At 36.7% G+C, this 22,126-nt stretch overlaps 3 protein-coding genes across 5 annotated transcripts; 2 read left to right on the plus strand and 1 right to left on the minus strand.

The window, feature by feature from the left end:
* The first annotated feature begins 5,792 nt into the window (after window positions 1-5,792).
* Window positions 5,793-8,418, plus strand: LOC113323116. Its single transcript, XM_026571375.1, has 5 exons — window positions 5,793-5,978; window positions 6,241-6,372; window positions 7,085-7,222; window positions 7,576-7,812; window positions 7,921-8,418. The coding sequence occupies exons 4-5, from the start codon at window positions 7,597-7,599 to the stop codon at window positions 8,284-8,286; spliced, it is 582 nt and encodes a 193-aa protein (XP_026427160.1). The 5' UTR covers window positions 5,793-5,978; window positions 6,241-6,372; window positions 7,085-7,222; window positions 7,576-7,596; the 3' UTR covers window positions 8,287-8,418.
* Window positions 8,419-10,852: 2,434 nt separating this feature from the next.
* Window positions 10,853-13,949, plus strand: LOC113322699 (ethylene-responsive transcription factor WRI1-like). Its single transcript, XM_026570839.1, has 7 exons — window positions 10,853-11,348; window positions 11,563-11,645; window positions 11,834-11,842; window positions 12,026-12,114; window positions 12,208-12,332; window positions 12,421-12,497; window positions 12,964-13,949. Exons 1-7 carry the CDS (start codon window positions 11,053-11,055, stop codon window positions 13,605-13,607), a joined length of 1,323 nt encoding a protein of 440 aa, XP_026426624.1. The 5' UTR covers window positions 10,853-11,052; the 3' UTR covers window positions 13,608-13,949.
* Window positions 13,950-15,547: 1,598 nt separating this feature from the next.
* LOC113322700 (ELMO domain-containing protein A-like) lies at window positions 15,548-20,028 on the minus strand. 3 transcript variants are annotated; one of them, XM_026570842.1, is made up of 11 exons: window positions 19,696-20,028; window positions 19,476-19,552; window positions 18,540-18,708; window positions 18,328-18,430; window positions 17,721-17,821; window positions 17,391-17,459; window positions 16,707-16,822; window positions 16,572-16,626; window positions 16,304-16,424; window positions 15,992-16,134; window positions 15,548-15,860 (listed from the first exon to the last, which is right to left on the minus strand). In XM_026570842.1, the coding sequence occupies exons 3-11, from the start codon at window positions 18,672-18,674 to the stop codon at window positions 15,759-15,761; spliced, it is 945 nt and encodes a 314-aa protein (XP_026426627.1). In that variant the 5' UTR covers window positions 18,675-18,708; window positions 19,476-19,552; window positions 19,696-20,028; the 3' UTR covers window positions 15,548-15,758. The 3 variants fall into 3 exon arrangements, with proteins under 3 accessions (XP_026426627.1, XP_026426626.1, XP_026426625.1); XM_026570841.1 differs by having other exon boundaries at window positions 18,328-18,436; window positions 18,540-18,721; window positions 19,696-19,953; XM_026570840.1 differs by having other exon boundaries at window positions 18,328-18,436; window positions 19,696-19,952.
* Window positions 20,029-22,126: the final 2,098 nt, after the last annotated feature.

Here is a 22,126-nt window from a genome sequence, read left to right on the forward strand (position 1 = left end):
AATAAAGTCGACCACTGGTACCCTTGTATATGCCAGTTGTGTTGACCTAGAGTTAGGTTATCGACCACTGGTACCCTTGTATATGCAGTGTATTGATATTAGTCAGACTAGTATCTCAATCCATTAGGATAGGTTCATTTTGGCGGAGGCCTTCAGACAAATATGGGAAACGCCGTTCACTTAGTAAACATAAAAACCATACATGTTTTTCTATATCCATCTTCTTGATCTATCCATGTGATTAGTTTTGACTCCGAATATGATGTCCATAGTGCAACTATCTGAGTAGAGCTCTGTCACTTTATATGAATTTTAGTATGCTTGAGTGCAAACTCGTGTACAACAATTGGAATTTCGCATCAGGGTACTTCTTCCTGTAGTCAATAAGTATGCCAACCAAGGAGATTCTTTAGTGCCTTCCAAGGTTCTGCGTGGATAGCTAAGGTCTGGAGTACAGGTTTTGTGGGTATATCTCTGGTAAGCCCTCCCGAGACTATAACTCGGCCACTAGGGCCACCTAGGGGTTTAAAGGCTTATTGCATACGCTAAATGCAATCGACGATGCATGCGACAGTGAGTTATGATTTTATTTTGTAGTTTTTTTGATTTGCTCGGGACTAGCAAATAATAAGTTCGGGGGTAATTGATAGACGCATTTATGTGTATAATATAGCTCATTCGTATATATTGTTAGTACTCGATATTGTACTTATTTGGTTATTTTATGTATTTGTAGGTGTTTTTGGAAAATAATCTCTTGCGGCGAATTTGGCTAAAAATGTGGCATTTAGACCTCCGTTGATAACGTACCAGAAGCGCCTCAGAAGTGTACCAGAAGTATCCCAGAAATACCCCGGAGGAACCCCGAAAAAAGTGCGGAAAATGCCCCAGAGGACACTTGCTATACGGACCCTTGATTTTGGATAACGGGTAACCTAATTACTAAGGGGTGACCCATTTCCAGGCAGTTGCTAAAGGGACACCAGAACTGGATAGGGGGAGATCACATTTCTTCACGTTTTCAAATTAATGTTTTGGCGGGAAACTTCATGCATGTTTACTGGCAGAGTTGGATTCGATTAATGGACGGTTTCTAAAGAGATTCAACCCCCAAAATCAGTTGGGCTGGATGTGAATGGACTAAACAGAGCTGGTACATGTGTTTTGATCGATCACATTGGGCTGGAATAGCCGGGAGAAGAAATCAGAGTCCAAATAGGACACGTATGGTTCTGTTTACGTTTCAAAGATTTTTTTTTTGAGGAGATTCTGGGAGAGTTTAACGCTAAAGAAAACTCTAGTTGGTCCTGTTCAAGTCTTGGGAGAGTTTTGGGGCAATAGAATAGCTCATAAACGCGTACAGGGAGATCAGAGAGAGATATTCTCTCAACAGCGCAGAGAAGAAAAAGAAAAGAAAAAGTCGGATTCAGTAGAGATTTTTGGGGATTAAAAGACTATATAAGAGTTGGTTCAAGTCATAGAAGGGTTGGAAAGTTTTAGAAAAGTTTTGGAGAGAGTTTAGAGGTCAGGAGAGACGAGAGAATCGAGTTACAGAGAGATTTTGTTGCTGCTGCTGCCAGCCATTGAAGACCTTAAAGAACACGAAGAACAGACTCTCAGAGTCAGTCGTTCTTTAACAGTCTTAAACAGCAGTATCCCGTGTTCTTCATTACAGCAGTAACGAAGTGTCGTTCTTCAACAGTGCAAACAGCGAACTCTCTGTGTCGTTGTTATACATCACTTGTGTTGTATCGATTATTTTCAGCACTACCCCTTTGTAACAGTGACGCTGCAACAGTATAACAGCGTTACAAACTTCAATTATCAATTATTTTCATCAATAAAAACACTTATTTAGCCATGAATACATCTTGTGAGTGTGTTTTTGAGATGAGGAGCTAAACCCAATCCCAGGGGTGACAGAGGAAGCCATTCTCACAATAATTATGTGGTAATCTCTATTTTAATTTATGCAATATTTTTATATGATTAATTGCATTGATAAAAATGATTTAAATGGTTTTTATTAATCAACTGTGTTTTCCCTTGATAATGCATGCTTAGTTTTAGACTTTTGATGCATTATACTTGTGATTAACATTTGATATTTTGGAAAATCTGCTCTTGGCAATATTTAGAATCAACCCAATTATTTAAATTTCATAGTAAAAAAATATTAGATCACATAAGTATTGTTGATTGGTGGAATCTTAACCCCTATTTCTCCATAAAATTTTACTTCAGTTTGCTATTTTTCCTAAATTTTATTTAAATCTAGAAATTTTGTTACCTTCACAAGTCTGAAAAGAACCTGTTTACCACTACAACTACAAACATCATTTGAATATACATCAATGAGTCTTGCTATTTATAAATTTTCAAGACTCTAGGTAGCTTTGAATTCAAACTAAGATAACTTGAGATTCAGGCAAACACTTTCTCAATTTAGATGAAAATCTTATTAAGAATTCATGTAAGCATGTGAGAAGTCTGCGTTGAAATTACACATAAGAATATACACTATGGTCCAGGGTTTTAGAACCTTGTACAATGATACTCCGTATTAGAAAATATGCCTTTGAACTTTCAAGCATAAGTCGTGTTTATTAACACTCAAGACTTAAACAATGATTCACATACGCAAAGTGATATAGTGAACAAAGTTATCTTAAAAGTGTTTATGAGAGTTGTATCAATGGCAAACGTACCTGTGAAAATATTTTATGAGCATTTACTTATTAGTTTGATACCGGGTAGGTATGTGTAGGGGTACGCATACCTATGGACCAGTTCGTGAGCTAAGGCTGTTGGGTTCCGCGTACCGGGTATGTGTATCCTTACGAACTCTGATTCCAGGGGCACGTGTACTGGGTATGCGTACCTCCCTTCCATTCACAAACTTAGAACCTTAAGGTACATGTATTAGGCATGCGTACCAAACCTATTCCGGAACTCATATCACTAGGGTACGCGTACTTACCCTGTGCCCAGAATTTCATTAAGTTATGAGAACTCTGTTTGATTCGAAACATTCCTAGTCGTCATAAATAATAAATATTATTGCTTGGAAATTCCCAAATGATCAACTCGAAGCAAAAGTAATTCACGAACAATAAATTGTTCTTAACCAAGATTGTGAAAGATTTATGAACATCCATTGCTTGAATCATATTTCGAGAGATTTATAAAGAGAAGCATACGAGATAGTCTCATAAGATAGAATGGTAAGTTCCATGAGTAAATAGGATGGTTCAGTCTTCAAATATCTCTATTTGTCGATGAAGTTCTCCGAATGTCTTCGTTTGATCTTCAATCTTCAATCTTCGAGGTTTATTTAGTGATGTCTGATACACAACTATCATACTCTAATCCAAGTACTTAACTTCACTTTAGTAGAGTAGAAATCAAGATATAGTTTTATGCAACTGACATCGACAACATGCTTAAGATAGCAAAACTTGTGAATTCGACCGAGCAGTGCTCTAAGGTCAAGCACTATGGTGAGGGATTTCCCTTAGCTATAGCTTATTTAAAACTAAGGGAAGGGAGTCTTAGGGAAACCTCACTATGGTGTTGTGCCATCCCTTAGCTATATTGCACGGAAACTGAGTTTTCGCTGAAATAGTGCCAAACGGATACTCAGTTTCCGTTTCCCCCCCCCAAATTTGTTGGGTTAGAGTAATATTTTTGGTAAAGATAATTAAGAGAGAAAAAAAGATATATAATAGGTAAAAAAAGATTTTTATTAAAAAATAGAGTGAAAAATAAAAGTTTTAATGTAAAACTGTGAAAATCATAAACGAATACTCAATTTTCGTGTAAAATTCCAAGGATACTCAGTATCCGTTTCAACTCAAAAACGAAAACTCAAGTGAAAAAACAAACGAATACTAAGTCTCCGTGCGATTTCTCTACGCTACAAAGCTCATCAAATCTGATCAATTTTGTGGAGTAGCTAAGGGACATCGCCACTCTAAAGAAAGATCATAGTAGTTGCATTTCGCTATAATTAAGGTACAGTGTAGCGAAAGCATCAACCATGGTGTTTGGCCTAACAATGGAGATTAGTCTCATTACCCTTCTAATCATTTTCTCTCCTGTTAATCCATGGTTTGGTGGGAGAAGTTTTGTGAGGGTCGGGATTATGGGACACCCAGCGAGTGCCGCCTGCCGAGTGTAGCAAGGTCCTCGCTCAAAAAAAGAAACAAAACGAGTTGAACCGGTATTTTGCGGATTTGGGTCAGTTTTGTACAAGTGACGTTCACAGTTTCTTGTAAAATCCTCCGCCATTTTCATTCATTCGTAAAAATCAAAGATTACAAATGAAAAACAAAAAAAAATACTACCTAAATTTCTCTTTTCAAATTTGGTTTCCTGTACGAAAATAATCATTGCTTCATAATTTACCCATACAATCGACCTTTTTGTTCTTAATACCAAAAAGGTTATGCAACTAGAATATTTTAGGGTTTGATTATTTGTCTCATCAGTTCCCTTCATGGGTATTTGAAATCTTATTCCATCCATTTATTTGTCTCATCAGTATCCTTCATGGGTTCTTAATCTTATTCAACCCTTTTATTTGTCACATTAGTTCCCTCGAAGGAAGGAAATTAGATTCTGGGTAAGAAATGGCGGCTTCAGCATTCAAATCGACTACCAAAAGAGGGAATTTTGGAACTAGTTCATCTAATCCAAGAACCAGCACTAGTTCTACAACTTATAATAATGTAAAGGAAGAAAATTTGAGTAATAAAGGTAGTCTTAGAAGATCTAGAAGTGTAAGTGCCTTATCCAGAACTTCTTCATCATCTAGTAGTATTGTTGATTTCTTGAATAAAATAGATAACCCTTTGTTTGGTAGTACTAGTACATCACCACCAGATTTATTAGAATCCGAAACTTTAAGTAGAGTTGCAAAATTTGATCCAAAGGCATCCAAATTTAATGAATCGGTTACGAAATCAGACGGTTATATGGATAATAGAAGGGGAAGGTCAGTTGTCAGGAACTCTGAATGTGTAAATAAGTACGGTGGTGCTTCGAAAGAAGTGAGTGGTCGAAGCTTGTCAACTGTAGATACAGGGAGGCGTAGTGGTCGAAGCTTGTCAACAGTATACAGTTTCGAGGGGACGTTATGACAACTCTGAGGTTTGTTCTTTGTTCATTGATATTTATAATTGATTCGATTTGTTTTTGTACATCTTACAACTTCATATCTAAAAGTTTGAGAAACAAACACAACAGATTTGATACACATTGTATGCAAGAATTTGATTCCGTTCCATATGATTATGTGACCTGATAGTATTTAAACCTTTGGCTGCGATATCTGGATTGCTTTTTCAAATGCGTGTTTTAACATACTCACACTTGAAAGTTCTGTTATCTGCTATTGGGTTTGAGTTTGAACTATGATAAGCCTATTTGCAGAAAAGGGTTAGTAATATAAATTCAAGCTCATCTGAAAGGTTGAACCGGACGAAGACTCCGCAAACATGGTCTAGTCAGCACCCACATTCGGAGTCTGTAAGTCCATTAAATATTGCCTTCATAATCTGTTTATTACCAAACCCTTCCCCAGCTATGTGGAAGATGATTACAAGTATAGTATCTGATACATGTGCTGCACTTTAGGCATGTTTACCTACAGAGTCGGATGATGGGGTCTCCACAAGTTCATTTTCCGAAGCTGAAGAGAAAACAATCAAAGCTGTTTCCGAACAAATCAAAGTGTTTCTTGTTTTTTTTTCCACCCTACTAATCATTCAATCTGAATATCTCGAGAATAATTGTATGGTGTACGTCAACTTTTCTTTACTATTAGTAGAAAGATCAGGCTAGTGCGGCATCCTGATATCCTCCTTTTGGCTCAGCCTGTTGATGGAGATCATCCAGCAGGTGAAGGTGGCATATATGAAACTGTCCGATTTGAAGTAAGGCGTGCTATTTCTGAGATCCAAGTTGACCTCAGAAATGTAAGTTAGTTTCTCAATGAAGTTCCTCCGTTTTTCTTTGTTTTCTTTTTTCCTTGTTTAGGGTGCAATAGAGGAGGTTTAGTGGCAGCTCAAGGCTTACATCAGGATATAGCAGCATGTTTACAATTTTTAACCAAAGTTATTGTAAGATTGAAAAGTATCCGCAACACACTTAGTTTATATCTATTTGTTATGTGTTCACGAGTTCCAAGTCATTGTGTTGATTCTGTTTATGAGTTGTCATACATAATCATGATTTCAGGTGATCCAAAAGAAGAATCCGTCTAACATAGCCACAACCAATGTTTTTGATATACCTTCTGAGTTGGTAAGCCCAGATGCGGTTGAGTTAGTATCGGAGATCAGAAGGGAATACGCTGCAAAGTTCCAGCAGGTCTTGTATTATATGCTTTGTACTTAGAAGCTTATTGATCTATTTGACTTATATAAAGCTTTCCGAGTGATTTAGTAATTTTGTTAAGAAAACGATGAAAGGAGTGGAGAAGCTAAGCAGTGCGTGCTTATGCCATCCATCTCACTGGGATTACTTAGTCAAGATGTGGAACTACAATTTCCTTGGAAATTATCAACATTCTCAGAAATAGACTGTGGATCTTTGTTAACTAATAGGATTTTCAGAAAATTTCCTTCTTTGAATTTCACATAAATTATGGTGAGAACTTTTCTCCCTCGGTACAATTGTGAGATGCAGCATTACTTCATCCTATTTATGGACAAAAAGACTGCCAAACAAACTCCATTATCAGCTAATAGTGTCCTGCATAGATCCAGTCTTCTTCTCTTTCAGAAACTCATTCTCGTGAAATACAGAGCACATTAAAGAGATAAATACTCTTGTAGACCTCGGAATGTGATAGATTTATGGACAAAAAGACTGCCGAACAAACTCCATTATCAGCTAATAGTGTCCTGCATAGATCCAGTCTTCTTCTCTTTAAGAAACTCATTCTCGTGAAATACAGAGCACATTAAAGAGATAGATACTCTTGTAGACCTCGGAATGTGATAGATTTTGTGTTTACTGTATTTTTAGCTTGTCCCGCCTTCTGTTTGGTATTCCATCTAACACAAATCTGCAATTGTAGTCGCAAGAACGGGCTAAGAAACTCCGGGAAGATCTGGCTGTTGAGGAGCACCGTGGGAAAGAGCTGGGCAGAATTTTAGAGGAGATACTACCAGAGCCAAAGAGCGTTCAACCTCAACGATCTCGACCTAGGAGAAAAGTATAACTTGATATTGTTTTCTGATCTCTTGTTGATGAGTGACTTAAGATTTTATGCAAGTAACATAATCACTTTTAATAGCTTCTATAAGAATCAGATCCGTTCTGCATCTAAGATTCATTTTTTGGATCATCAAAATGGTCTGGTACTCTGTTCCATTTTGATTTTAGAGGATTCCATCTCTTTAGATAGCCTTGGTATACTGTTTCTCTAAAATGTTTGCCTTTTTACTTTCTTAAGGTAGTCTTAGAGGGGGTGCCACTTCTTTAAAATGTTTGTCTTTTATATTTCATTTTGCTTTCTTTCTGTGAACTAACTTTGACTTAGGATTTTCCTTGTAACCGTGAAAACAGAACAGCATTGATAGATGGAAGATGTCCAAGCGTCTAACAGAAGAAGCCATGAATTACTTAGATGAATGTGTATCAATTTCTACCTTTGACAGTTCAGATTTTTCATCACCAGAGGACCAACCAGTTGTCCATATACCAGCAGATCCTGTTCCACATAGTGACAGTAATTTTTTGTCATCCACAAATTCGAGTGCCTCAGCCAACTGTTCTGTCGCCAGAACTCTTGGCCTTAATAAGGTCCAGTTGTTACATAGGCTAATTCTGATATGGTTTTTCTTTGTGTAGCATAGCAGAATCAATTTGAAGAAGCTGTATTCCTTACAATATCTGTTATCATATTTGCAGGAGACAGAAGATCAGGTTCAAAGCACACTTGACCATCAGACTTCTGGTTTAGTATCAGAAAGCAGTACCAGGTCACCTACTAGACATCAAGATAAGGTCTATTCAGATTCAACGCCAACCAGGAATTTGCAGTTTTCATTTGCATGTGCTCAGACAGAGGCTGTTGGAATACATAGCGAGATAAGAGGTTACATAAAGAAATTTGAAAAAGAAATTAAAAAAGATGCTAAAGACTGCATGGATGTAACCTACCACGATGCAGAGAGTCTTTTTTTGGATGAAAGATTGCTGTTTGATAAGGTTATTTTCAAGAGCAGAATTCAATCTGGTGGTCTTCTTCTCTGTGCAAGTGGGAATTCATTTTAAGATCTCTCTTGTAATATAGGAAATCCATGTAAGTTACACGGATAGATGTCCATATTCTGTAATCTTTTTGTTTGTAAATTTTGTAGAAGGATAGTTATTGTTATCTATTACTTATTGTTGCACTTGAGTTTACTTACCTGTAGAAAGCAGTCCTATTATCTTTCTGAATGAACAACAGAGAGGGGTGCAGTGAGCCAAACACGACTGCTCAGTGATTTCTTGGCATATCTGAAGGCTGCAGGCTGTTACAATGCTGTGTTATGGAGCCTACTTCAAATTGAATGTAAAGCTAATTTGTTTGTGTTGAAAAAGCTGTTTAATAAGTTTGTCCTTGCCCTGGCTCTTCAGTTTAGTTCGTACTTGTCCTTGCACTTCATCAGACAAGGGGGTCTGACTCGCATCACCTCTCATTCTTTTGGTAAATTTTGTCTGTCGTTGTACTTTATGACAAAGCATCTCATCAATGACCGATCTTTTGAAATTATTTTCATTTTGTACTTGTAGTAGAAGAAGGATTGTTTCATTTTCCAAGAAGAAACGAAAAATGAAAATAATAGATTACGGAACAAGATTGAAACATCCCTGAAACATGGCTAGCTAGCATTGGCGAAATAACCCAAAATTGGATTTTTGTACATAAAACCGTATTAAGTCTTGGTAATTAGACCAACCCAAGAGAGTAATCATTTGGTTCAAAGATGGTACCACCACCGGCCCCTTGTTAAAACTTAGGTGGATCTTCTTACTGAAGTATTTACCTGTGCTGGTTTGACTAAAATGTGCTTATGAGTGCAGAATACACCATCCATGTCACTCGGTCTAATGCAAAGATATCAAAATCTCGTTAAGAAACAATGACTAAAAAACCAAAAATAGAATTTGGAATCAAAGTCATCTCCTCTTGCATATATTTGGCAACCTAACAAAAAGAACATGACAATGAATAGAAAATAAAGTAGTTATAAAGGTGTCCATCTACCTCTCATATTATGTCTCTAAATGCACCCTCAAAATTTGACTTTTCCTTTTAAACTAATCTTAGTTTAATGAAGAGATTTCAATGTATGGCATTGGCACCTAGGATTTAGCTCTCTAAATTCAGATTTCACAACAAGCCTGTCTTTGTGCTGTTTGGGAAACAGAACACATATATGAGCTTGTTGTTGCCATTTCTATGCAATGGGAGCCATTAGAATGTCCAGTAAGTAACAGTCAAAACTATAATGGAACGATTTCGAGCACAACGTGTTGTTTTGTTTCTGAAAAGAGATACAACATTCTTTATTCGATAACGATAAAACCGATAGTCGTTGGCGTTACCGTAGAATCATAATGACACGTTCAATATACATTCTTAGTGCCAGTATACAGATGTTGTGGATAACTACCTAGTAGAGTAGAACAACTCTTTTCAAAATTAGAAGATTGCAATTAATCACCTCTATAAATTCGATTTGGAATGCAGCAAAACGAATCCAGAACAGTAAATGGGTTGATATGCATTGCATTGTAGTCATAACGGAAAACGCAACTCCGAGTCGTCCGGAGAATTTAAAACAATGTACGACCAGACCAGTCACCGTTTGCATAACAGTAATCAATGGGTTTGAGGTAGAATTAGGAAAACAATCTCTCCAATTGATAGCTGTTTGAAAAGTAAAACAAACTTCTGTTCAAAGTTGAGTAAACAAATCCTGACAGTGAAAATGTGAGATGGCACTGCAGTTACAACCATAATGACAATTTCAGACTCTAGGCAATGCAGACTTCCCATCCAATGAATAACATCAATGGACCGTGCCATTACAAATCTTGCAGTATGAGAGGCAGAAGGAGCAACTTGGGGTAACACCTTTATGTACATTCCGAAATCAAATTACTCAGAAAAGCGGGAAAAACAACTGACAGTTATGGCTGTAATCTTGCAAGTTTCACTATTATCATCAAAATAAATGATTTAACTCTTACTATTTGAATCTTAACCAGATTTTGCATTTACCAATCCAAATTTGCTGAACCATGTGTTAAGAATTCTGTAATTGGTCTAAATTTGCAAGCATTTTGTCCAATAACAATTTTACCTCACATTTTTACTTTTTAACTTACTCATCCAGAGTATTCCACCACTTGTCATTAGTCTCAGGTCTAATTAATTCCAGAAAACCCACCTTCTACCTAAAACAAGAATTTAAATTAGCATAAAATGACATCAGTATCCTCAAAATCCAAGAACTAGAAATAAAAGATACCCAAAAAAATCTTGCTTCTAAAATTCAACCTTTTCAGTTTTTAGACCCAAAAAAATCAGAGAATTTTAGAGAGAGAAAGAGAAAATAGCTTTAGATTCCCAACCCCAACAGAGAACAGTGAAGAGATGCAATCCTATTGGGAGCATGGCTATGCCTTCAGCCAAGTGTTGGGAAAGTAGTAATAATTAACCACAGGTATTGGTTAATTAATTAACCCCAGGAGGGTTAAATATTCTAAACCCAATTAAACACAAATCCCTCCCTCATTATAACTACAACCCTCCTCATTCAGTCATATTCCTCCTCATTAAACTCATTACTCTCTCTTTCTAAACTTAGGTTACCAAAAAAAGTTAAGTTAAAAAAAGGGGTGAAACTCTCTTAATCTCCCTTATTTAAATACAGAAAATCAGAGAGGAGATAAAGATAGTACTACTTGTAGCCAGAGAGAGTGAGAAAGAGGGAGAGGAACAGATTTTTTTCCTTTTATTTTTTTCTTATAAAGATTATTCAGCAGATGATGTTGATGATGATGAAGAGGTCTCCTCATAGTTCTGATTCTTGTTCTTCATCTTCTTCTTCCTCCTCTTCTAGTACAAATTCATCTGAAATTAAACCTCTTACTTCTCTTATTAGTACTACTAATCAGTTATTAGTACCATTATCTCCTCTTCCTCCTCCTCATACTCTTCCATCAAAACTAAAACCAGTCAAACCCAAGACCAAACGCACTAGAAGAACTTCTAATCCTGAAAAGGCTAAGTTTGCTGCTTGCCCTGGCAGAAGAAGCTCCATTTACAGAGGAGTTACCAGGTATATATACTCAATTTTCTACTCTGTTTTACTCATAATTGATTTTGGTTGATTGAATTTTATGGGTATTGTTAAGTTAAATTCGGTTTAATCTTTATGTTGATATGCATGCATGTCTTTTAAATGCAACATGGGTATTTATTGATTTTAATGAATTTTGTTGTTTAAATTGGGGTTTGATTAGAAATTGAGAATGGGATTATGATATTTACAGGCATAGATGGACAGGAAGATATGAAGCTCATCTATGGGATAAGAACTCATGGAATCCTATTCAGAACAAGAAAGGACGACAAGGTTGGTTTAGTTTTTTTTTAATAGGAGATATAGCTAGGGATTCCAATCTCAAAATCTTGTGTTGTTTAGATTAATGAGGATTTTGGTTCTTTATTTTTGTTTCTGATTAACTATGTCTTTGCTTGCGTGGTGATCTCTGCATCTGCAAATGTAACGTTCTTTTGCCCGCTTTTGTCGCTCCTGCTTAGTTTATTTGGGTAAGTTGTAGGCTTCACTTTCTTCCTCTTTTCTCTGCAAATCTCATCTCTATTCTAATCTCACCCTCTCTTTCTTTCTACACTTTTTAAAGACTACCCACCCATTGTATTTTGAAGCTGACCACCGGATGTCATTTTAGTAAATCTATTCTAATAGTGCATATGATTTTTGTTGTATAACAGGTGCATATGATGATGAAGAAGCTGCTGCTCATACTTATGATCTTGCGGCTCTCAAATACTGGGGCCCTGATACTATCCTCAATTTCCCGGTATTTATCTAATTTTCTTGCATTTTATAATTAGTATTTTCACAAATGGAATCATTTTTTCCTATGGTTTGATTTGTTTTTTTCTGTGTGCAGTTCATCACATATCAAAAGGATTTCGATGACATGCAACTAGTGACCAAGGAAGAGTATTTAGCTTCACTGCGTCGTCGCAGTAGTGGATTTTCAAGGGGTGTATCTAAATATCGTGGCGTCGCAAGGTAATTAGTCTCGGTCTCACTCACATTGCCTGTAACTCAGTTTCTTATGTACAAAATTTGACACCCACACTGCTGGAATTTACTGCAGGCACCACCACAATGGGCGCTGGGAAGCAAGAATTGGGCGTGTTTTGGGCAACAAATATCTCTACTTGGGAACATATAGTAATAAATCTCAGATCCCTAACTCCATTTCATTTTTATTTTATTTACTTGTGCAGTCTACTATGTCATAGTTTCACCGGCTAGGTGTGTCAGATACTGACGGAATATTCTTTTAATATTTTTCCGGCAATAGGTGTTATTCATACTGTCGTTTAGTGCCGGAGGGAGGTCATTTTTCACGTGAGATAGCATGTGCATGCACTTTCAACCTAGCACGTGATATAGTCACGTGTTTCGAACTTTTGTCTAACCCTGACCGTACTGTCCGTATCATGGTCCCCATGGTTAGTGTCTTGGTGGACCAGTTGTATTGAAAAGATTTTGACCAAGCTTACCTTAACACAATCTTAGTGGGTCCATTATAGATTCTGTCCTACGTGTACTATTTGATGATGTGGCACGAATGGAATCTGAAGTTATTACATGACCAAAAACATAGCACTGAGTTTCCTTTTTTTCTTATCAGGTACACAAGAAGAAGCTGCAGCTGCTTATGACATTGCGGCAATAGAGCATAGAGGAATGAATGCAGTGACTAATTTCGATATTAGTCATTACAGTGGCCTAATAAAATGCACACAACCATCACCATCACCGTCTCCATCTCCGCCACAACAACTGTGTCAACAATATCAACAGTCACCCTCTTGTTCATATTTTGCTGAATCACATGAAATGACATCTAGAATCCTTACACCTGAATTACCCCAATCTGTCAATGATCACTCTCCGGTAATGGTAGACCCGATGGAGGATAACGCATGGAGTCTTTGCATGGATTCAGGATTCAACCCACTACCAGTGCCCAACATTGATCTTGAAAAATCAGGCGAGCTACCTGATTTGTTTAATGATAGCGGGTTTGAAGATAACATTGAGTGTCTATTTGAAGGGATTAACGCTACTAAGGAGGAATTCGGAAGTCTTGAAGAGAAAGATAATGCACTTAATTTTGATACTTTCTTTAACAGCTCAATTGATTTTGATAGTGGAGATTTATTGGGAAGTCTAGGAGTGGAAGGAGAAGAGAATCTGAACAGTAATGGTACTTCAGCAAGGAATGCATCAGCATCAGTTCCATATCCTTTTCCTATCAGAATTTGTTCTTAAATTTTCGAAGAAAATTAAGATGGCATCATGAACAAATACATCCACATTTTCTATGTGTTTGTGTTTGTGTTTGGGATTTTTAGCGTTGTGTTTAGGTCTGGTTTCAGAGAATGGTGGTGTTCTGTAGGGGTTGTTTGAAATTGATGTCTCCAATTTGCGTTTGTGGATTGGGGGAAGTAGGTGTTTGTTTGGGTTGTTCAAAAGACTCGAATGTTGCTGGGGTTGGATGGAAAGTAGGATTTTTTTTCCTGTTCTTTTTTCATTCTGTTTTAGTTTTTCATGATGTCAAATTAGGATCAATTTTTCTTTAATGGAAATAGATTTTATTTTAGTTTCATTTTATTTGCGGGCTTTTAACCTAAAAATCTGCACTTTCTGGTGTAGTAGCGTGTGCACCTCATAATGCTATAAAATTTCTTGGTCAGGACTCAGGACAGTAGATTTGTGTTATAGAATCAAATAGCAACTCCCTCCAAGTGTCACTCCTCCACAGTGTGTTACTGATAAATATTCTCTCAATTCAGTTTTTCCCAAACCTAATCTTCTTATCTGAACATAATGTAATAAATGGAGACCGATCCATCTTTAGCTCTTCAGAATTCAGACCAACCTAAACCTTTAAACAACTCTATTTTGACTCCCATGTTCATAACCTCATCGAAGATACAACACAATTGTAAGCAATTTTGGTTCAGGCTTGAACCCTAACTTCAGTGCATTATTACAATTTTCTTTCAGAGTTTCGTTATGAACATTAGAACTCCAGGTCGGTTAACTTAAAGATTATAAATTCTTGAATATGATATATTTCAGAAGATTAATGTTAGGTTGTATCCTAGCTTCTGGGTGAGCAGACAGAAGAAATATTGAGCGTTCTGTAGATTTAACCACATTTTCCTTTGTCTTGAGCCTTTAATCTGAAGAAATCAATTCTGTAATTTCAGATCCAAAGTGAACAAAATCTTGGAAAAGTTTGATTTTGGGTATTTAGATTTCTTTCAGCATCAGTAAGGAGTACAACTTCTGGTGGAGGCAAATTCAAGTGCAACACTAAGTGAAGATTGGAAGTTGACTAAAAAACGTATCCACTTCGTGTTTTACTCCTCTGAGCAAGCTCATGGAGTCATGGGATGGGATGGGATGGGAAGCACATAAGAAAAAGTAGGAGCTTTAAAGGAAACACACCTTGCGACATGAGTTTCATTATCTTTTTCAGAATTTCAGGTCCTTAACCTGTATTAGAGAAAAACGCGGCAGTTGCCAGGGCATTTTGGGGGTATACGGGTTTAGCTGAGGATGAAAAGCTGAATAGATTTTTGAATTATAAACACAAAAAGCTGAATAGAAATAAGAATTTTAAGAAAAGGAGTAAACTCCAGATATTCTCAAAACACACCATCACTTCCGTGAGAAGAGATAGTAATAGTTCAGGAAGACCTAGAGCGAATATATATTGTTAGAATGTAAGGGCCTGTTTGGTACAGTTTTGAAAAACAGTTTTCAAAAATAGTTTTCCACTGTTTTAAAAACATACCCTTTTTTCCTTGTTTTCATTTTCTAAAAATTGTTTGGTAAACTGTTTTTGAAAACAAGGAAAACCAACTAAATCGGATCAAATGTAAAGATTCGTCTAAGAGATAGTGATATTAGCCATGACTCACTTGCAGTCATTCCACATCTCTTACTTTGTTCTGAAAAGAATAAAAGAATAAAGAAAAGAAAAAAAGAGAAAACACAGAAAACAATAATTTGTTGTTTTCATTTTTTTGTTTTTAAAAACAGAAAACAGATAGAAAACATTTTCTGAAAATGTCCTTACCAAACGCGTTTTCTCCTGTTTTCTGTTTTCTCTGTTTTTAAAAACAGAAAACTGTTTTTGAAAATTATACCAAACAGGACCTAAGAATTTGATTGTTGGAATATTATGTATTCTTAAAAGCCAAATGGAATATCTTCATTCTAATGCTCATTTCTTTAGTCAATTGAAATACAGTGTTCTATTCTGCAGGTACATTTTGTTTCATGTGAATATAATTTATAATGTAATAATACAGATTTAGATACAAGATATACCAAATAACTTGTATGATTGAAAAAAAGGAGTGTAAACGGGTAGTTTGCCTCATAAAGAAGACAAAAGCTACACCGCAGCTACCTGTCCAAGAGGTTGTACGCTGGCAAGTCTTTAAAACTGGACACGTCTTCAAGGGCGAGCTCTCTTTCTAATTGTGTTCTAGTTGACTTCAGAACTTCCTGCACAGAAGAAAAGAAGAAAACAAAGACGAGCACCCAACAAATATAAGTTAATACACAAAAGATGAAAAACTAAATCCTCTTGCTCAACAAATATAGAACTGATTGAGCTGGTTTAGCTATTTGTTTACATTGAATTCCATATAAGAAGCACGCTTTGCAAGCCACTGCGCATCCATCATCCGGAATGCTATACAGTAGAGATTATCGAATGCCATTTCATCTTTCCCAAGAAGTTCTAAGAATCGTCTACCAGACACAGAATTAGGTTTTCCTGCAAGAATCATTAAAATCCAATGAAACCTTATACAACCAGTAGTAAATGAGCCACACATCCCACAGTTCACTACTTAACATCATATTACAGGTTTTAGGAATCTTTCGCAGAACATTCAGCAAGGTGATGTTCTTCGCTCGGTTTGAATTTGTTGCTGATGGTTTACCTGATTGTAGATCCAACATCTGAGCCAACATAAATGAAATATTGATGCCAGCTACAGCGAAGGGGTACTCCCATTCTGCTCTCCTCCCTTCTTTTTTGTGCAAAAGATTTTGGAACGATTCCTGGCAAACAGACAGAACAGTTGCATTATATGAATGACCTCCCCTTTTAAACTTCATAAGCTTTCACATGCATCTGCAACTTAACAATACTAACAGTAACTTATTCAAGATATAGGCAAGTCACATGAATAAGATAGAGGAACAAACCGGGTATTTCTTGGCAAAAAAAATGAGATGCTCCAATGATATATATCCACCACCCCTGAAAAGAAAGGATATTCAATTTCAATAAAACGTACTATCTAGAGACACCATTGATAAAAAGCCATGGCCTTCATATACCTAAAATCTTTGGAGGGATCAGAACCTTGCCAACCCATCTCCTTCCACAGTTCCGATTTAAGAGGTGGAAGCTCCCTGCCAGGATAAGCTAATCTCCAAAGTTGCTTTAGCGCATCCTGAAAAAAAATCCCATTAACAAGTAATACTTTCAGCAGCAAGATCTTTATTTTCTAAATTTCAACTTTTCAAGGGAGTAAGATAATTAGCACATCTAATGGCTTCCCATGCATAAAAGCATAATCGAAAGTAAGATGCACAAATGCATATGTACATCTATACAATACAATGGGACCTAACGAACAGCATATGGGGTGAGAGAATCAAGAATAAGATACAAACCCCGTGTTACCAGAATATACTGTTGAGAAATCCCTCTGGTTAAGATAGTGCTTCAGCTAGAACAGACCAACTAATTAAATGTCAAATTGCACTAGGTTGTAGTCAACTGAATTGAAGGGATTCAAGGTTAACTACATCATAGTTACTAGTAAGTGTCCAACAGTTGAATTGGCCAGATACTTGGTGGTTGTGCCAAGAGATCAGGGATCAGGCATCTTCTTACTATACTGGCTACCGAAAGCTCTTGATCACCCAAACCTTATAAAGAGAATCAAAACCTACTCTTGACCCCATATTAAAGGAGTTTGCAAGCAGGAAGATAAGAAAAAAAGAAAGAAGTCGGACCTGATGTTCTGCACAAGCACCATCAAAAGGAATCTCCAACCTTTGCTTTAGATACTTCAGTCTTTCTTCCTAGAAATTTATCAAATGATGCATTAGATATAATACAGTTTATCCACTACTTGGTGTTTACCACTAGGAGTCTACAGCAACTTCATTACATGAAACTCAACAGTATTGGAAGAGATAAGTTATACGGAGGAAGAAATGGTTACATCAAATGGACAAAATCTACCTGTTATTCTAACGCACAAAATAGCTATACAAAAACATACAGAATATGTTAAATTATTTTTACATTTCTTTACTAGATATTACATAACTGAATCTCACCTGCAAAGGACTTAACGAAGCCATTGTATTCTTATTTTGCCCGTTAGATCCAAATGATATAAGCCTCCCAAGAAGCGACCCGGATCCAATGACAATATTAGCTACAAAGATACAAGGAGACATTGCCAATTAGAAAAGAGTGTGACCAAGAAACGCCTAGGACGACACACACTGTTAGTGTGCTATAGAATGACATCCATAAGACTAGTAGTATATTTTTGTTTCACCAGGATTGCTTTAGTACAATCTCTTTCTTCGGATTATTTGAATATACACCTAAGTTTCTGGGCGTCTCGCTATACTATGAACGAATGGAACTCTCTTGAGTTTCCAAAATGATAAGTTACATAGGCATTTTCAAACTTCAACAAAAGTTTTTTGATATATATATATATAAAATACATTCAAGCTACCTATATTTAGATTGTTCACAGACACCTCCTAGCCATTTTGTCAGCAAAATAAATGGAAAACTGGAAAAGCAGGAATATTTATGCCAGTTGTCAAAATAGGTGCAGGAAATTATGAGACACAACGTGATTCATATGGATGAATCAAGATATATTCAGTACAGTTAGCTGATATGTTTCCGATATGAACTGATTACCTAACCACTGTGCCCACTGGGCAATCAATTGGGAGAAAACAAACGTCCAGTGAAATTGCACCTTTCTTCGCTCACTATCCCAAAGATCTTCGAGATTTTGTCCCTGCACCTAACAAATTTTCCCTTCGGAGTAAGACATAGCTGGCATTAAGCAAACATTTTCTATTTTACCACTTCTCTGACAGTATATAACAGCTACAGAAAAATCTTACCTCTGAGTGCTTATCATCATGATGCCCTAGCAAAGGCTCATTCAAATCTTCCATTCCTGATGTATTAAAATGCTCACGAACTTTTCCCCCTACATCACCGTGGTGGAGTCTTCGCCGCAAGTTTCTTGATGTCATAGGTTCAATGGCATTCAAAGGTTACACCTGTTCCCTGTCAATGTAAACTGTACCATGATTATCATTTTTTAGTATCACCAGAGGACAAGCTGATCATACCAACCACAAACTTGAAAGGAAAAGTTCTCTAGAATATGGAAAGATACTGTTTTTAAGCCAGATAATAGAGTAATAAACATAATGCATCAAAGAATGAGCAGATAGGATTCAAGATACCCTACGTTTAAATGAGTTCAAATCAGATTGATTAGACCAAGTGATGTTTAAAATGCCTTGGAGCGCTTAATGGGAATCTCTACCAGACGATCTAAATTCTAAGAACACATTAAGTCCTCCTAGTTCTACAAATAAAGCACCAAAAAGTAAAAAAGACATCCAAATGCCAATACTTTTTAACTAAATCCAAACAAAAATAGTTTGCCTCTATCATCATACCATCTCCAATTTTTGCTTGAAAGTAGAAACTTTCACATGGACTACCTGAATTTGAACTTTATTGTGATGTCTATGCTCCTAACTTGTACCCAAAATTGTACCTTCCTCTAAACCCAAACTCTCGATTCACTAAAAACATTTTAGAAAACGTCAACATTCAAGTCTAAACTTGAATTGCTACTAAGTTCTATCACTAAAATTTCTAACAAAAATAAAGAAATAAATCAAATTTCGATATCATATGCCATCAGGATGTACGCCTGTGCCCCATTAAATCCTTACTTAAATTCACTATTACGAGATCAAATATCGTCAATTTCATCGGAAACTAATCAAAATTGATCGGAAAATCCACAAAAATCATACCTTTGCTTTATTCAATTTTATTTTATGGAATCTGCAGTAGCACAGCTCAAATTACAAAACTCTCTCAACAGAATAACCTGTAAAATCAGAGACGTTCGAAATTTCACAGAAAATTCATCTAATCACAATCTAGAACACCAATGTTAACCAAATTGTAAAATCTCAAATTCCACGCCGTATGAAAAAAATATATGAGAAAATTGAAGTGGGGGATCCTCACCAAAAACCCTTGTAAAGAATAAAATCCGTCTTGCACTTGGATAAGAATTCTACCTCAAGACTTAAAATTGTTTCTCAATTGGTTGAAGAAATCTCATATAAGTAACGTATAAAGAAACCTTCAGAGTCAAGGAAAGCTCAGAGAGAGAAGATCCAATACAAATAGTATTTTAGCCTTTTCCTTTTCTTGCATATACGAACAGAAGAGGAAACGAAAGAAAAGAAAACAAACACTTCCTCTGTAGAATTTGTACGTGCCAAATAATGAATCAGTGGGATGTAGATATTGATGTCCAGCTGCATTGGCTCGATCCGATTGATTACACGGCCAAAGTCAACTCGTACATGTTAAATATGTTCTCCAGTCTGGAGTCTCTTGACTGTTAGCACAACCAATTACTCCGTATTGTATTTGTAATAAGTCTGTTCAACGATTTGTTAGAACAGCCGAATTTCAGGGTATTGCACGGTTATTACTGGATTGATTGGATTTTCTTTCTTTTTTTTGATCAATACTCGGTGGATTTTCGCAACATACAACTGGGGAGAGATTTTTTTTTCTTTTTTTTCCTTCTTTCACAAATAATTGGGGACATCAATCTGATTAACTGTAACTTTGGAGACCTTAGCCTTGGTCTGACGCTGCAATGAGATTTAACCTAGAAACAACACTGCCTATTACAGAACCAAACAAGTCCTGAAAGTACATCTGCCTCCCAAACCTGAGGACTTTGGTTTTTACTCCCTATTACAGCCAAATTGAAAAGATTCATTATAGTTTGGTTTGATAACCATACAAAAAACATAATCAAAAGAAGCAAGCTTACTAAAATGACATCCACTTTCTTATTTGTTTGTAAGAAGAGCATTTGCTCCCAAAGATTGAACTTGTTGCAGTTCAGATGGTCTGCACATTTCAGAACTTCCAGAGCAGCTACATGATGGGTTTTATAAACAACCTACAATTTGACCTGCAAGTATACAGGGTCAATTGTAGCTAGAATGGGAAGAAAGGGAAAGTCCACAGGGACAAGGGGGAGCAAATGTTGTTTTCTAGCTTCTCTAGATGCTTCCTAAGCTAACATGGAGCTGAATGGAGGCAGTAAACAGTGAGTGAAACAAGTAAAGATTGTGGTGTTAAGACACCACTGTGAGCATGAGGGAAAACAAACAGTGAGCAATGAAGGTAAAATAAATGAAAGAAAACAGAAAACAAGCAAAACAGTTGAAGATGCAAGTGTATGAAGATGGATGAGAATTCTCCTTCACCTAGCTAGTTCACCTTGGTTACATCCCTGTCATGTGGTTAGTTAACTACCTAAAGTCCTTGGATAACCCCTAGCATTGTCTATCTGATTAAAGCATAGGCAATCACAGGTCATTTAGGGTCTAGGTCTCTAACTAATATGGCTTTGTGAATCCCTTAGATTATGACTAACTCCTAGCATTAATGGTCTGTTTAAAGCACCACTAATCACAAGCCAGTGAACCTTTGGAATGTTACTAACCTAAATGTTTTGAGCTCAACAGGGTCTAACCCAAATGGCTAACCAACAAAGTTCAGTTGACTTCTCACCCTAGTGGTGAATTAGAACTTAACAAACATGGCGATTTACATGAACATTAACATACACAAGAACATGAACATAACATCAGAACAGAGTTTAACAGTGAAGAACAAATACTGATAGTGTAATTGAAATTGAAATAGAAATTGAAACTGAAATTAAAATTAAACCTACTCAGACCCAAATTGGGGGTTAACTTGGCTAGCCCAAGAACACCTTTTAACATCCTACATCAGTTCCTATTTATAGTTTACAACAAAACCCTAAATTGAAAATCCCCAATTTTGCAAACCCTAATTTTTAAATTCCAAATTAAACTCACTGATTTCTGAATTTGTCTCCCCTGTGCTCGACCCATGCTTTTTCTGACCTTCCTGCTCCTCTCTCATGCTTCAATTGACGCCTCTGCAACCCTAGCTCGAGTTGTTTCATCAACTCCACACCTAGGTCAGAGAGATGTGGGTTTGAAAAAGCAACTAGGCTAGAGGGTTGGAGAAAGTGATGTTGTCGGGTGGTTGTGGTGGTGGTGTGGTTCGAGAAGAAGGTGTAGCTGGTGGAGGTGATGGAGTTGCAGAGCAGCTCTCTGTTGTTTGGGAAGAAGAGAGGAAGAACCCGATGGAGAAGAAGGGTCCGTTTGTTTTGGGTAATAGGGTTCGGTTGCTAGGGTGTTGAGCGGGTGTAGCGAGTTTTGATGAACAGCAAGTAAAGAGCGTTGGATGATCCCATATAGATTGAATCGAACGGCTACGATGGAGAGGTATGTGGCGATCGTTGGATTATGAGATACAACAAAATTGACGACACCAGATGGAGTTAGGTGTTGTAGTGTTAAGCGGAAGTATCGAGGTTTGATGCGCAGGCAAA

The sequence above is a fragment of the Papaver somniferum genome, chromosome 11 (genome assembly GCF_003573695.1).
Source record: "Papaver somniferum cultivar HN1 chromosome 11, ASM357369v1, whole genome shotgun sequence".
NCBI classification, from domain to species: domain Eukaryota; kingdom Viridiplantae; phylum Streptophyta; class Magnoliopsida; order Ranunculales; family Papaveraceae; genus Papaver; species Papaver somniferum.

Coding starts and splice junctions, on each gene's coding strand:
- LOC113323116 (XM_026571375.1), top strand. CDS start 7,597: ATGTCCAAGCGTCTAACAGAAGAAGCCATGAATTACTTAGATGAATGT. Junction 7,813..7,920: donor GAACTCTTGGCCTTAATAAG/GTCCAGTTGTTA, acceptor TCATATTTGCAG/GAGACAGAAGATCAGGTTCA.
- LOC113322699 (XM_026570839.1), top strand. CDS start 11,053: ATGATGTTGATGATGATGAAGAGGTCTCCTCATAGTTCTGATTCTTGT. Junction 12,115..12,207: donor ATACTATCCTCAATTTCCCG/GTATTTATCTAA, acceptor TTCTGTGTGCAG/TTCATCACATATCAAAAGGA. Junction 12,498..12,963: donor TCTCTACTTGGGAACATATA/GTAATAAATCTC, acceptor TTTTCTTATCAG/GTACACAAGAAGAAGCTGCA.
- LOC113322700 (XM_026570841.1), bottom strand. CDS start 18,674: ATGACATCAAGAAACTTGCGGCGAAGACTCCACCACGGTGATGTAGGG. Junction 18,437..18,539: donor ATGATGATAAGCACTCAGAG/GTAAGATTTTTC, acceptor AAAATTTGTTAG/GTGCAGGGACAAAATCTCGA. Junction 16,627..16,706: donor GATCCCTCCAAAGATTTTAG/GTATATGAAGGC, acceptor CTTTCTTTTCAG/GGGTGGTGGATATATATCAT.